At 44.2% G+C, this 15,403-nt stretch overlaps 1 protein-coding gene across 2 annotated transcripts in view; it reads left to right on the top strand.

The window, feature by feature from the left end:
* Ryk (receptor like tyrosine kinase) overlaps window positions 1–15,403 on the top strand; it is a 74,909-nt gene that overhangs the window by 26,919 nt on the left and 32,587 nt on the right. For both annotated transcript variants that reach the window (XM_021653252.2, XM_060385416.1), the window contains exons 2-6: window positions 91–212; window positions 5,779–5,878; window positions 7,710–7,844; window positions 9,951–10,004; window positions 14,212–14,356. In XM_021653252.2, the coding sequence (XP_021508927.1) occupies window positions 91–212; window positions 5,779–5,878; window positions 7,710–7,844; window positions 9,951–10,004; window positions 14,212–14,356 (556 nt within the window). The remainder of the gene's footprint in view (window positions 1–90; window positions 213–5,778; window positions 5,879–7,709; window positions 7,845–9,950; window positions 10,005–14,211; window positions 14,357–15,403) is intronic.

Here is a 15,403-nt window from a genome sequence, read left to right as displayed (position 1 = left end):
GTCTCTGCTCTCTACAAGTGTCTGCAGTACTGAAGGTTGACACTTGGAAGACACTTGGATGGCTAACTTGTTTTTCCGTTTTTTTTCTAGGTCTTGACGCAGAACTTTATTATGTGAGAAATGACCTTATCAGTCACTACGCTCTGTCCTTTAACCTGTTAGTGCCCAGCGAGACAAACTTCCTGCACTTCACCTGGCATGCAAAGTCCAAGGTAAGAGCTGCTGGCAGACAGCATGACAAGGTCACCCAGTCTCCAGAGGCAAGGGCTGCCCTGGAGGATGGGCCTTCCTTCCCCAGAAGGGTCAGTGGTGGTATACCAGGAGCACTGGGTGTTTCCAGTTTATATCTTACAGATACAGTCTGGAGCCTGCTCCTCTAAACCTTTAGATTTAGGTGGCCACAGGTGGGTGGCCAGCACATCACGCAGGACTGGGTCCTTTCAGGCTTTCCCAAGGGCATCTGGATCTGGCTCAGGAAGGGGACAGTTGGGTCTGATGATGACCCTGCTGCTAGGGAGAAGCCATGTATGGCTGGAGGATGGGTGTGGGTGGCTGAGGAGAAGCAATGCTGAGGTGGGTCTGCCAGACATGTGGTGACCTGGACCTAGGTTGTCCACTCACAGTGGAAGCAAGTTGCGGTGCATGCAGTTTCCCATGTGTACTATGCTGAGCTCAGTAACCTCAAGCGGAGCTGCCTAGGTTCGTCCAGCCCCAGGAACCTTATGTCCTCACTTCCCAGACTTGCCAGATCACACTGTTTGTACCATTTGCTCCCCACTCTGTTCCCCACCTTTTCCCTTGAGCTGCTTGAAAGTGCATTGAAAGCATTGTGTCCCCTCTCCCCTAAATGCTTTAGTCTGCACTTTCTAAGGACGCTGGTGTTATTAACATAATCAAAATCAGGAAGTTTAATGTTCTAACTCACAGCACTCCCAGTTCATCAGTTACCCTCGGCATCTTCATGACTGATGTTTCACTAGTGGTTGATGTTGCTTTAGTTTGCATCAATTTAAAGCTTTGTTGCCCTGTCTGTGTGCTTCAGCCTGTGAAGTTATTGGTAGTGGGGAACCTGTCATGGTAGAAGGTAGCTTAGAAGGGTCTTCTGTGAATGTATATGCTTGCCGGGGAAACACTGAAGGGGCCTGGTATAACTAATTATTGTATTTTATTATCTTGTAGATTTCCTTCTTTTCTTGTTTTTTCTTTTTTCCTTTCTTTTTGAGATAGGGTCTCACTCTATAGCTCTGGCTATATGTAAACCAGGTTAGCTTTCAACTCATAGAGATCTGCCTGCCTCTGCCTCTGCTTTGCAAGTGCTGGTATTAAAGGCATGCACCAATACACCTGGCTAGAGTATGTTTTTAAACTACACCTTTGGGCTTCTTAACGATACTGCAGTTCCTAATTCTAGTTCTTAAGCATTGTGTCTTGCATTATCTGGTATAGTATTAGCACAGTGACTAGTAGCAGTTTGTTTATTTAAAAAGTTAATCATCTGAGTAGGCAGTCTATGGCTGTTGTACAAATTCTGAAGGCCTGTAAGGGTACATAAGGCCTGTAAAGGTCGGAGCAGCATGCTGAGCAAGCTCATCCGGATCTCCGTTCTCATCAGGCATTGCTGCCTGGTTCTTGTCTCCTGAAGAAAAGTAGTGCATATGTGCACCTGGTGCTTCCTGCTTTTGTGTAGTGCCGAGCTCTGTGCAACGCGCCCTGGGAAAGGTTCTCATTCCCTTGTACTGATTTGTGTGTTTCCCCCTTCAGATAACTGTATCATGTTTTCTTGTATAGTCGTGCTTTGGTTTATTGATCATTTTCTACAAGAGGAAACCATGGAAGGACTTGTTTAAATGAGTCTGGAGACAGAAGAAGCAGAATCTAGGGCAAGCTGACATGGCGGAGTCACCAGAGAGGGCAGGAGTGGTATGTTGGGGTCTCTTATCATTTGGCTCTGAGATGCAGTCATAGACTTCAGAAGGAAGGCTGTCTGTCAGTTTCTAACACTCTGTCAGAAGCTCTCAGTTGGGCTGTTTAAGCTCTTGCCAGAAGACGAAATATTTGCTTCCGAGGATCTCCAGACTCCCTGGTGTATCACTTCAGCAGTGCAGATACTTTAACATCAGTTTTTCCACATCAAAGCTTTTGCTGGTAGTGTTCTCCAGTGTTTACTTGACTGGTCTTGCCAAAGATTTCCCTCAGAGGCCAGAGCTGTGTGTGCCTTTTTCTTAACATCTATGTCACGTGTGCCTTACTGAGTGGTTGAGGGTGTGTGAATTGTATTTTAAGATGGGAGCAGAACTCTGGTATTGATTCTTCACAAGAGTAGACTACTAGGCGGTTTTAGCAGATAATCAATTTCTTGTGTGTTCCAGAACATTCCCCAGTGTTCAAGAAAAAAACATGCAACGGTGTCTGTTAAGTGTCAGTAGATACACTAGATAGCCAACAGGCAGAAACATACTAAGAGGTGGCGGAACACTCCCACCACCCACTCTCCTTGGGCTCCATCTAGGAGAGTCTGCGGGAAGCTTGTGGGAGCTCCAGCAGCTGCCTCTGGGGGCCAGCCTGCTGTGTCCCAGCGGAGTGAAGTAGCTGTGAGAAAGGCAGTTCTGGCAATTTCAGAGAAATTAAAAGGCCGTTGACTGTAGGCAAGCACATTCACTCTAGATCTGTGTTCCAGAAGGAGGTGGCGTCACTCATCATCTGCCTGTTCACATAGCCGTGTGTTCCAAGTTAGGAAAAATACCAAACATGTTTATTTTTTAGCTTATTCAAATATTTACATTTTCTCTAGTAACTTTTCTGAAGTATTTTGGCTCACTTATTTTCTGATAAACAACTGCTGTTCAGAGTTTTTCTCTTTGTTAGGCTGTGATGTAGTTTCTAAATAGATCTGTTTCTTCAGAGGTGACTGACAAATGGTGTTCTTTCCAGACCAGTACATGGCAAAGTAGAGACAATTGGATTTCAATGACTGGAAGTTTCTTCTCTGGTTCCAAAAACTGCATTATCATAACAGGTATCCTAAGGACCCCAGTGTGAGGAGATAGCTGCCTTGTGACGCGTCCATGCTCATTCAGTCTATCAAAAGAGGAAGTCGTGGGCAGCGGGTACGCTCCTGACTGGGGTTCTTGTAAGCCGCTGTTGGTTCTCTTAGTTCTCTTCTCAGCCTCTGTCACCTCTATCTGTGCTCCTGCTCCTCCTCATGCCTGCCTCCACTTACAGCATGTCTTTCCCCTTCCTCCCTCTCCCTGCTGCACTGAGATAGCCCTGCTGCTACTCTTGTCTCATGCCCTCAGCTCTGCCCTTTGACTCCTTGGTTGTACCCAGTCTTTGCTTTCCTAGGGGTTTTGATCCCTGGGCAGCTATTCCTCTGCTTATAATAACTGAGACTTTTAATAAAGGAGGCTGAAAAGGGCAGGAGGCAGGGTATGTTCAAGAGGGATGCTGAGAGAGAGTAAGGAGTTTCTGGAAAAGCTGTTACTGCCATGGATAGGCGGAGAGGCACAGCGGCCTCAAGGACATCATCAGAGACTGGCAGCATGGCAGGTCTCTGGAGAGAGGCATCAGAGCCCATGTGATAGAAGTGGGGTCTCTTTTTGTGTGTGTTTCATAGCACATGCATGCACTCAGGTTCTCTGATTCCCAGGCAGGAGGCAGGGACCAGAGTACCAAGTACTCACTTCCCAAGTGAGAGATCCTTGCCCCACAGTGTCTGTCAGCTAGGAATGCAGTGTCCCAGCGGGGTGCCTGTCATTATCTGTGAGAGGAGGCTGCTACAGATTTGGGGCCTGAGCAGAGGCTGTGTTCTAGTGAGGCATTCTACAGAAACTTGGTGAATTTGGTAAACAGGTAAGCTCAACTCTGACCACCTGGTGACCGTACCTCAAATGTTGAGGCTGTAGGGTTACCGGGTGGGCATGCCTAGTAGGTTGTTGGAGGTAAAGGAGTGCCAGAGACAGGTTGAAGGGTTTATGCTATAACGAGGAAGCTGGAGCTTTCCTTGGGACTGGAGTGCAGAGGGTCGATGTTCTGACAGCTCTGCCTGATGCTAGCCGAAAGGAACAAGAGATGCCTAGAAGTGAAGACGCAAGACAGAAAGCATTGGTGCATCAGTAAGGACCGTTGTTGAGGTTGAAGAAGGGCATTCATTGAGCACAGGGCTGAGGGGGTCATCATGTGTAAACGTGGCTCTTCAGGATATGATTCCCTCAGCAAGCTGGGCCTAGGGCAGTGGGGCGGCAGGCGCTGCCATCAAGTGTATAGAAGAGGGAGTGAACCAGCAGAAGGTGTCAGAATGACTGTGTCAGTGATGGCCCTGCTGGGGCACAGGCGGTGGGAACATGAAACCCAGTGGTCCTGGCTGTGCTGGGAAGGAAGGAAGTAGTTTAATTGACCACTGCATTCCCCCTCTACAAGCGCAGCCCTTGGCTCATAAACATGCCTCATAAATGTTGTCTGACTTAGAGTAGTGAACACAAAGAACTGCTTTTGTAGGGACAGAGGTGGGCGGCCAGAGGTAGTGCTGGGATCTTGGATGGAATAGACAGACAGTATTTTTGTATCTGTTTTGGACATGGAGGAGTTGAGTTGTGTGTCAGAATGAACACTGAATTTCAAAGTTACCAGAAAGATGGCAAGAGACAAAGTGAGCCAGCTGTCAGGCACTGCAGAGTCTGGTGTGTTACATGTGGATGGCACGAGACATGCCGCTGTAGGTAGAAGTGAGCTTCGGAGTAAAAGGGTGATTTCACACAGGACATCTAGAGAGGGCCTTAGAGCTTTAAGCAAATACTGACCCCACGTGTAGGTCAGGACAAAGAGGAGGATGCCCAAGGGAAAGCCACGCTGAGGGAGAACATGAGGGAGGTGAAAGTATGAGAGGCTGTGCAGAAGAGGGAGGTTCCTCACACCGGGAAGAAACAGACTGCGACAGTGTTGGCAGCTCCAGGGGTTTGTATGAGAATCCCTGGGTTGGCAGGAGGCTGGCAACACGCCTGAGAAGTGCAGCTTGGCAATGGGAGAGGCTGCTGGGGCCACTGGGCCTTCAGTTAGCAGAGGGCCAGTGTCCCAGGTGTGCTCTGTTAGACAACATATTTGCTCGTCATGCTGTATGATCCTCGTTCTCTAAAAGTGGAAGCTTGGAAAAGTAGCTTATATGTGTAGGTCACATGGCCTCATGATTTTAGATCCATGCTGATTTCCTTCACGAACCCTTCCTGGCTTAATAGTCCTGTTCAGAAAAACATGGCACACTCACACAGTTGGGCCATCCTCTTGGTGCTTTATTGCTGAAAGCCCAAGGGTACCGTAGCTCTCTAGCACCCCTTGGTGGCAGACATGGTGGAATGAGCTGAATACGAGAATGAATGCTTCCTCTCCAGGGTAGCAGTAAGTCACTGGCTATATCATTGTTGTCAGGAAGGCTGATAGATTTTAGGGGAAAGGGTGGTCCTGTTCTAGATACCAAATAGACGGTGTCCTTCAGGTTGAATTTTTATCTGGTTGAAAATTCCTGCTATAGTTTTTAAGACAGGGTCTCATTTGCAGCTCTGGTTGGCCTGAAACTCACTACGTAGAGCAAACTGGCCTCAGCTTCACAGAGATCACATCACCTGCCTCTCCCGGCTGAGTGCTAGGATTAAAGGCCTGCTCTTTGGAATCTTTAGTAGTGGATTGCTTGCACCTGTGAATAGCTCACATACTGCTTAATAAATGAGCTCATTGATAAAGTTCTTTCTGTTGTCACAGCTCAGTGTTTTATCTCTTTTCATTTTGCAGGTTGAATATAAGCTGGGATTCCAAGTAGACAACTTTGTGGCTATGGGCATGCCCCAGGTCAATATTTCCGCTCAAGGGGAGGTTCCACGCACTTTATCAGGTGAGCCAGTGAAGACAGACTTAGCATGCTGCGTTCAGCCATCTCCCTCACATCCCTACAAGGACAGTTTACTGAGTGCCTGGCTTTGAAAAGTGCTGTTAGCGAATTCTGTTATGTCTTTGAAGAAGTGTCTTTGCTTAGCTTGTCCTTGTCTCCTTTTCTGCATTGCTGGCATCTCCATCTGAGGCCCTGCCTCTGCTCTCTAGTCAGTGTTCAGTTTTCATACCCAGGCCTTGATTTAGAACCTTATTTCAGCTTGTGGATTTCCATCTATCCATTCTGTAAGATGCAAAGTCTACACTATCCTTTTCCTGTCTGATGGAGGCAGTTCCTGAGTTGGAGATTCCAATCTCAGATGATTCTACTTTATGTCAAGTTGCAACACAGAAAGGCTGCAAGACATGGGGGGCTCAGATGGATGATGGTGCTGCTGCTGCTGCTGTTGATTTTTTTTTTAACAGTTTATTTAATTTTTTATTTTCTGTGCATTGGTACAAAGGTATTAGAATCCCTGGAACTGAAGTTATAGACAGTTGTGAGCTGCCATGTGGGTGCTGGGAATTGAACCTGGGCCCTTTAAGGAAGAGCGGGCTGTGCTCTTAACCACTGAGCCATTTCTCCAGCCCCCGCTGCTGTTGATTTTAAAGAGAGCATGGGCTGCATTTTTTTTTTTTTCACCATTCTTAGTGGCACATGTTCAGCTAGGATTTAAGACAGCACTGGAAGGCTGGTTAATTTTTGTGGATCAGCAAGGATGTTCAGAAATGTCTAAGTCTAATCCACTCATGTAAATGGTGAAATAATATCTTCTGAATTTTTAGGAAAGGAATCTTAAACTAAAAGACAAAAAAATTACTAAAATCTACTATTTCATCAACATTGCTAGAAATGTTTTAAAAGCTAATCCTATTTTGAAGGGCAGTATTGTTTTTAATTCATAGCTGAGAACTTGGCAGTTTCATTTATAGGTTTATTATAATTTCCCCCAGTAACAAGGTCTTGATTTTCTAGGGGTATTTATGAGTAATTCCTTTATTGAACAGGACAGTTTTTAAATGTAGTTATTAAATACACATAGACATTTTTCACAGAGAGTACTTCTAAATATGCTGTATTCTTGTTTTTTCATATATGGATACGTTTGTTAGTGACGGTGTGTTAATGTATAAATTTGCCCATCTGTTATGTCATAGCTTTGAGCCCAACAGGAGCTCATCTGCCACCCAGTTCAGTGTGGCTTTGGCTTCCCCACATTAGCCAAACAACAGGAAAAGATATCTCTGCCTTAGGCACACGAGGATAACATACATGTCTTATTCCGGGCGTCTCATGTCGGCCCTGCAGACAGCAGTACACGCGATGTCAGCACCGTCTTCTTGGCATTTACACCTTCGGTCTGCTAGGACTAGAAATGCATTTGGTACTGCACAGTCTTTCAGTCTGCTAGGACTAGAAATGCATTTGGTACTGCACAGTCTTTCCTTTTATGCTGTGATTTTGTTGCTGGTGAGACTGGTAAGCTCAGCAGGGTTTGCCTTATGATTCTGTAGCTGCAGTAGATTGGAAAGCAGAACGTATAAGACAAACTAGTATATTCAGAATCACAAGCAAGGCTTGGAAGTAACTGTCCTTCATCTCTGTCTTGCTTTCCTCCTACAGTGAAGGAAGTACAAATGTCCACAGCTGTGGTGATGCCGTCTCTGAGAGCTTCTGTCTGGTTTACTTCTTTCATGTGTTTGTTTAATTTGAGTGGAAATAAATGCAAATTTGAATGGTGTTGATCCTGATTTTTTAGGATGCTCAAGTATTTTCTCTTATTTCTTTTAAACAGTGTTTCGGGTCGAGCTTTCCTGTACCGGCAAAGTAGACTCTGAAGTTATGATACTAATGCAGCTCAACCTGACAGTAAATTCTTCCAAAAATTTTACAGTTTTAAATTTTAAACGAAGGAAAATGTGCTACAAAAGTAAGGAACTTATTTAACAAAATGTATTTCATAGATAAGAGGTCAATAAAGACGATGTTGTCTGTAGATTTAGTTATGACCAAGTCTTGGTTATAGCTGCGAGAAAAGGAAGGTGCTTAGTACATGAAGTTCTGGGGTAAGCCCCAGATAGCAGGCAGTAGGGTCCTACTCAGCCTCTGGTTCTCAGCTCCACCTGAGTCTCATGAGTGTGTCCATCAGGAGTGGAAGTGGTGCTGTGTGGCTGAAGGAAAGAAGGAGAATGTAAACCTCACAGGTACACAGAGCAGCGGGGACTGAGCATTTGCTCAGTGGACTTGGGTTCTGTAGGACCTTTGCTTTGGGGTCACGTGGGCCTGGGTTGGAACCATGTCTTTGCTGTTTTCAGGATGCGGGATACATTATCACACCTCTGTATGGCTCAGGTTCTTATCTGTAAAATATGCATGATGTTTCAGAGAAGGTTTATGAGATGTTTAGGGTTTGAATTATACTGTCAGGAAGTCAACTACAGATACTAATGAGTTCTAGCACAGCCAGGCTGAGTTTTGACAATTTCAGATTCTTAAAGGTTATCTAATCTCCGTGTAGCACAGAGGTAATATTTCCAGAATTTACAAATAGGTAGAACTGTTTACTGTTTAAGGTAGAAGTGAAACAGACCATAAACTCAGTGGATGCTTTCCTTGGTCTGTGTGCTTTCCAGGCGTGTAGTCTTATGTCAGCTTCAGGTGGTATGTTTTCAGAAAGTCTGAGTGACCTGGCCAAGGTCAGACCAAATGCTGCAGCTGATAGGCAAGCCTGTGTTCTCGGTTTCTTTGTGACACTATTTACATATTTCCCTGGTGAAATTAGTGCTAGGTGTTGTTCAAACACCCAGAATCAAGCAAGTGAGTTACAGTGGCAAATGGCAAGATACAGACTAACAAAGAAGTTATATTGCATTGAAAAGATACATTTAAAAAGTTAGTACCCTTAGCTTTAGTTCTTTGAGTTATATAACATCTTCAGTGCAAGTTTAAAGCCTAAGGAGACTAGAGGCTCTGCTCCAACCTAATCTTGATTAGGAATGAGGACACTGGGCCTTGATTGATCTAGGCTTGTTTAACTAGTTAGTGAGGATGGATGGATTCTAGGGTTAGACCCAGGGTATGCTAGGAGAGTGCTTTGGCATTGAGATATATCCAAAACTCTTATTTTAGAATTTGTTATTTTGAGGCAGTTCCTCAAGCTTATTTTGCTAAGTTACCCAAGCTGGCCTTGAACTCACTTTCCAGCCTAGTCAAGCCTTGAACGTGTGATCCTCCTGCCTCAGCCTCCTTGGTAGCTGAGTTAACCACGCCTGGCTTTTGAAAACTGTCCCATTTTAGAGTTAATATATACCACCTTCTTAATTTGTGGTCATATTTTGTTCACTTTAGTATTTTGTTTCATATAGTTTTTGTTCATGAGTCTTACTTTGATATGTGATTTTTCTTGTATTTATCTGATTTCCTAGCCTATGGCACTTAAAAAAAACCTACACTAGCAAGACTACCTTAGCTGTGTAGAATGTTCAGAGCTGTTATTCCCTAGCAGAAATTTCTGTCTCTTACGGGTGAGAATGATGGGTCAGGAAGTTTTGTTCCTCTAGAACCCTAGAGACTTTCCGTTCAGCTCATTGTGCCATGAGTCTCCATGAAGGCGGTATAAGTTTGTGGGTTTCCCCCTGCTCTTGGCCGCAGAACACATTTCATTGGCAATCTGTAAGTAACTTGCAGAGGCTGTTCCTTTACTAGTGATTGCACTGATGACGGTACGGTAGATTTCTTCATTTTCCAACAAACAGCTTGTGACTTAGTTCAAGCAGTGTCCAGAAGATATTTTAGTATATAAGGATTCTTACGGAAAAAAATTTCTAAAGTACTTGTTTTTATGTAAATACATTTTTAAAATTTTTTTTTTAATTTTATGTGCATTGGTGTCAGGCCTGGAGTTATAGACAGTTGTGAGCTGTCATATGGATGCTGGGGTTTGAACTTGAGTCCTTAGGAAGAGCAAACAGTGCTCTTAACCACTGAGCCATCTCTCCAGCCCTCTAAAGTACTTTTTATCTCTCTTTTAATCCAGAACTTGAAGAAGTAAAAACTTCAGCCTTGGATAAAAACACTAGCAGAACTATTTGTAAGTATCACCGTGTCAGCTCTCATTATGAGAGTGAGGAGTCCCTGAGTGTGTGTGAGCATGACTGTGTGAAGCCTGGTTCCAGGGCCGATGTTAGTTTGCTGTTTTGCTGGTGTTTTGTGGATTGCTTCATAGATCAAATGAAGCTGTTAGGATTTTGAAGATTTTGAGAATTCAAACTTAAACATACTTTACAACAAACTAACAAATACCTTTTAGAAGCAAGAATTTGTATTGTGGTTTTTTTTTTTTTTTGGTAGGCTCAATAATGGAACGAATATTAAAAAGTACGTGTAACACCTTCATTAGCAGAGTGTTTGGGAATCTGACTTGTGGCCTAGGCCTGACCCTTACCTAATTTCATCTAGGTGAAAATGCAAATTTATTTTATTTATTTTATGTTTTATTTTGAGATAGAGAAATGACTTAGTTGGTAAAGTACTTGCTATGCAAGCATGAAGACCTGTTCAGATTCCTAGCACCCATGTAAAAGCCAAGTGCTGTGGCACACTCCTGTAATGTCAGTACTGTGGGAGATGGGAAGGTGAGAGGTTGTTGAGGGGCAGAGACAAGCAGATCTCCAAAGTTTCTGGCCAGACAGCCTAGCCAGCTGCTGAGCTCTAGGGTCAGTGAGATATTCTGTATCACAGTAAAGTAGGAAGTGATAGAGGAAGTTCCTGGCTGTCAACCTCTGGCCTCTGCATACACATATACACACATATAAACACCTATACAAAACACATGCAGAGAGACAGAAAGAGAGGGAGACATAACACACATGGTAGGAGGGATGGGACAGACAGACAGACCAACACTCTCTAGTTCAGGTGGCCTGGAGCACTGTGTGTTGTTGAGTTTCTGATTCTCCATCCTCTACCTCTGGAGTGCTGGGAATTGAACTCAGGGCACCTTAGAACACAAACTATCTGTCCCAAAGTAGGTTTTGTTTTTTTTAAAGGGCAAAATAATACAAGAGACTGTGTACTTGCCACACTATTTCATTTAATTTATCTCTGAGAAAGATGAGAAGAAAAAATTTAAGTGTTACTGCTTCCCAAGTTTCCTTAAAAAATTCTGGTGCCTATCTTTTTTTTTTTTTTTTTTTTAGTGCTTTATAGGGTATTCTCACTAAGCAATATTCTTGGCTTTTGTCTGTCTCCTTCTTGCTCTTTCCCTTCCAGCTTTTATCACTCTCTTCAGCATTTACTGAATCTACAGTGTGCTGAGTGATATGACTGAGACAGAGTATCGGATAAACTGAGCAGACAGCCCAGCCCTTAAGCTGTGTTCCTGGGGTTATGGAACAGGCGACAGGCAGCGAGTGACAGCATGGTAGGCCGAGTGGTCAGCTGGGCACAAGGGGCTTCGGGAACTGAGGATGAACATGTAACTCCTCTGAGGGACACTGACGAAGGAGCTGTCTGAGGAGAGTGCCTGAGACCTGAAGGGCAGCTGGAGGGTTCTGAGCCGTCAGTGTCAGAGTGAGGAGTAGCAGCAGGGCTACACGGGCTGGAAGCTGAGTGACTGCACCGAGTGCATGTGGACAGCTCACGAAGCAGGCGTCTCTGCTCAGGCCACTGCTTGGGTCCCTGTACATGCAGGTCTTGGGAATTTTCTGTCTCTCTCAAGACTTTACAAACTCCCCCATGGCATGCGGATACTCTTGAGAGTCATGTTTTCATTTTGCCCATATCTAGCGGTCCCACTTGATCTCTTGCATTAATCTTTTAGAGTTTGTTTCTTTACTCAGAGTTTGTTTGGTTGTTGGTTTTTGAGCAAAGTCTTACTGTGTAGCCCAGGCTAGCCTCAAGCTCAGAATCTTCAGCCTTCTTCCCAGTGCTGAGATTATAAGCCTGTTTTTTGTTTTTGTTTTTGTTTTTTTTAATATTGTTGGATATGGTTTTTAGTAGGGGCCTTTTCTATTATCTGCCCTAGCTCCCTATTAGATTTATTCAACAAGCTTTAACCACTATAACTAGGCAGATATTCATCTATTCTAGCTCAGTTATGGTAATCTGGCTCCTTCCCAGCCATATGCCTGCTTCTTGCCCTAGTCATTCCTGCTCCATCTTTGTCTCTCTGTCCTCATGGTGAACTCCTCATGGTGCCTTCTCTCTCTCTCTCTACTCCTTCTTCCTTCTGGTTCCTACCTGCGACTTCCTGACTGCTCACGGAAGTCCTGCCTGCTCTCTGCTCTGCCCAGTCATTGGCTGTTCAGCTATTTTATTAACTAATCAGAACTAATTAGGGAGCATTCTTTATTTAACATTGATAAAGGAGACTTTTTACAGAAATGACAGTGCCCATGTGCAGACTGCAACCAGATCTTGGGTCACAGAAATCAGCATCTGAATACAAGACTATCCCCCAACATGATATTTTTAGTTATTCTTTAGGAATTTCTCGTATGTATAAAATGTATTCTGATCACATCCGCTTTCCCTCTAATTCTTACTGGGTGTCCCTTCCACACAAGCACCACTCCTCCTTTAAAAGCTATACTTTTTATTTCTTGTCCTGACCTAACCTGTATTTCCATATATTTTTTAAAAATGTGTGCGCGTGTGTGTTTGTGTACACACATGCGTGTGTATACCACGCCTACAGAAGTCAGAAGAGAATTTAGGGGAGTTGGTCCTCTACTTGTTTGAGTCAGGGTCTCTTGTTTCTGCCATATGCTGTGTTTTCTAGGCTCACTGGGCCATAAGTTTCTTGCTATAGGAGTGCTGTGTTATAAGTGCACACCGCCACATCTGGCCTTCTGTAGGAGTGCTGTGTTATAAGTGCACACCACCACATCTGGCCTTCTGTAGGAGTGCTGTGTTATAAGTGCACACCACCACATCTGGCCTTCTGTAGGAGTGCTGTGTTATAAGTGCACACCGTCACATCTGGCCTTCTGTAGGTTCCAAATTTAGATAGTCAAGCTCGTGCAGCAAGTGCTTTACTCACTGAGCCCTTTCCAGTGCCGGTGTTTATCTGTTTTTTAACTTGACATCTCTACATGAATGCGTGCTCATAACATCAAACTTCACTTGCACATGTGAAAAAACACACCTCAACCTTCTCCAGCCTGTTTCCTTCCTAACTTTGTAAAGCTGATATTCAAGTGATTCCTTAAGCCAGAGCTTTGCTCCCTTTTCCTGTTAGCCTTACAAGCTTCGTCACTCTGCTTCAGATCTACTGACTTTTGGCCTTCACTGGCTCCCGGAAAAGCCTCTCTTACTTGGACAGCCCTAGTATCGCTTGCATTTGTTCCTGCTTCTGCGCGTGCTCCCTCTGCAGCTGGCTCACCCAGAACGCCTGTGTCTTCTCTGCTTTGCTTGAAACCTTGCAGGGATTGCCCACTCATTTGGGATAAACTCCAGATTCTTTGGGTAGTTTAAAAACAGGGTCATGATGTGAGTACACGGTCTCGCCAGCTTTGCGCATGGTGTGTGTACCTCTGTCCCTGGGAGCCCCTTCACAGTTTGCCTCCTGCTGTCCTCTAGTCAGCTTCAGGGTGTATGTGTGAGTGTGTGTGTGTGTGAGAGAGACAGAGAGTTGTATATGTGGTGTACTCACTCGTGCATTGAATTATTTTTCTTATTCCTGAAGGTTTTTTTTTGTCTGTAAATAATTTTAACTGTGTATAATCATATTTAATCGATAGGACCTTGTAAATATTAAAGAAGCAAAATAATATTTATTGAGCAAAAGAACTGTGCTGTCTGCCCAGCAGGGTGACTGTTAGCTGTACGTAGCCTTGAAGCTGTAAATTCATTAACATGATATAAAATAGAATATGGCAAAGTTATTCTAATTGTTTTTCCTACCACAGAGGCAAGGAGGCAAGTGGCTACCGTGTAGGACAGTATATTCCATTTCTCTGTTCTGTGCCTATGCTACAGAGCCTTGCCTTACTGAAGTGCTTTCTGTGTGACGGCACTGCTGTGTGTCTTATGTGCTGGGGTATTTTGTATATACCACTTGTGAGGGGCTATGGTTCCTTATTAACCAGAAATTTTACTTCAAGTCTTTTCTTAAAACTATAACAAAACCACCAAAATTTGTATGAGCCCTGCACTGCAGTTACCTGATTTTTCTCAAAGAATGAGTGTGATGAATGCGGGCCTTTTTGTGAGGAGCAGGGTACTCACTGTGTAGGTCACAGAGCGCTCCATCAGCTCTGTTTAAAAAGCCTAATGCGCTTTTCATTTTCTTTCAGATGATCCTGTACATGCAGCACCAACTACTTCCACGCGTGTGTTTTACATCAGTGTAGGGGTTTGTTGTGCAGTAATATTTCTTGTAGCAATAATATTAGCCGTTTTGCACCTTCATAGTATGAAAAGGATTGAACTGGATGACAGGTATTGTACATGTTTTGGAAACACATTACGTGCATGTGCATGAGTCATCCACACCTCACCCCGTCCCTGCCCCCATGCATGCACACTGGTTGGTATGGGGGGGAAGGAACATATTCAAGCCCCAGCCAGGGGCTGTAAGGTGCCCTGGTTACTACTGCCTTTTTGTTTTTCTGTTTTTTATTTTTGTCTTTTAAACTTTGTGGAGTTATAACCTGGGGGAGAAGTAGGTTTGTGGAGTTATAACCTGGGGGAGAAGTACAGGTCAAATATGTTTTTCATCTTCATTATCCTGACTCGCCTCCAGGCTCCCATTGCCTTTTGAAACTGTTCCTTTCCTTCCTTCTGGTTCCTCCAGCCCCCTCCTTCCATCTTTCCCTCCCACCTGCCTTCTCTCCACACTTGAGTATCTGCTGTGCTTCAAAGTTCCCTGGATATGATCCTCACACACAGCCAAGTAGAGACTCTCTGGATAGATAATTACAAAGATTAATGATACGCTTCATGGTATCGAGGCTCTTTAATGCTAGCCCGTAATTATAGTATAGAATTGATGATTGCGATATGTATAATGTATGTGGGAATACAGAAGGTGCCTGCTTAACCTGGGTGAGTCAGAGATGACACTGTAGCTAGAATGCAGTGAGGTAAAGATGGAATGGTAGATGTGTGCTCGTAACCCACAATCCTTAGTGACTGAAGACATTCCCCGCAATCTGTTTGACTTTGAACTTTGAACCCTTTCTACCCATTTGCTGAATCCTTGGTTTCGACTTGTTGGGTGATTCTTTACCCCTCACTCTGTTTGTTCATCCTGGGGTTATGGACTGTCTGCCAGTCCAAACCCACTATTGATACTCTAGATCCATAACCATCTTTTCTGCAACTAAAATGTTAGCTCTTTCCAGGCAGGGAGCAGAGTGCCTTCTCTCCCTAAACTCAGTCCTCACTGTGGTAAACTCATGAGGTACACGTTCCTTCCCTTAATAAACAAGATCTGTGAGCTGGTTGGATTCAGTACTCACTACTTCATGTCCATTGTCCTCCTTC

This window comes from Meriones unguiculatus, chromosome 6, assembly GCF_030254825.1.
Source record: "Meriones unguiculatus strain TT.TT164.6M chromosome 6, Bangor_MerUng_6.1, whole genome shotgun sequence".
Taxonomy (NCBI): Eukaryota; Metazoa; Chordata; class Mammalia; order Rodentia; family Muridae; genus Meriones; species Meriones unguiculatus.
Note: the sequence above shows the minus strand (reverse complement) of the source record. Positions and strands in the feature narration are given on the sequence as shown.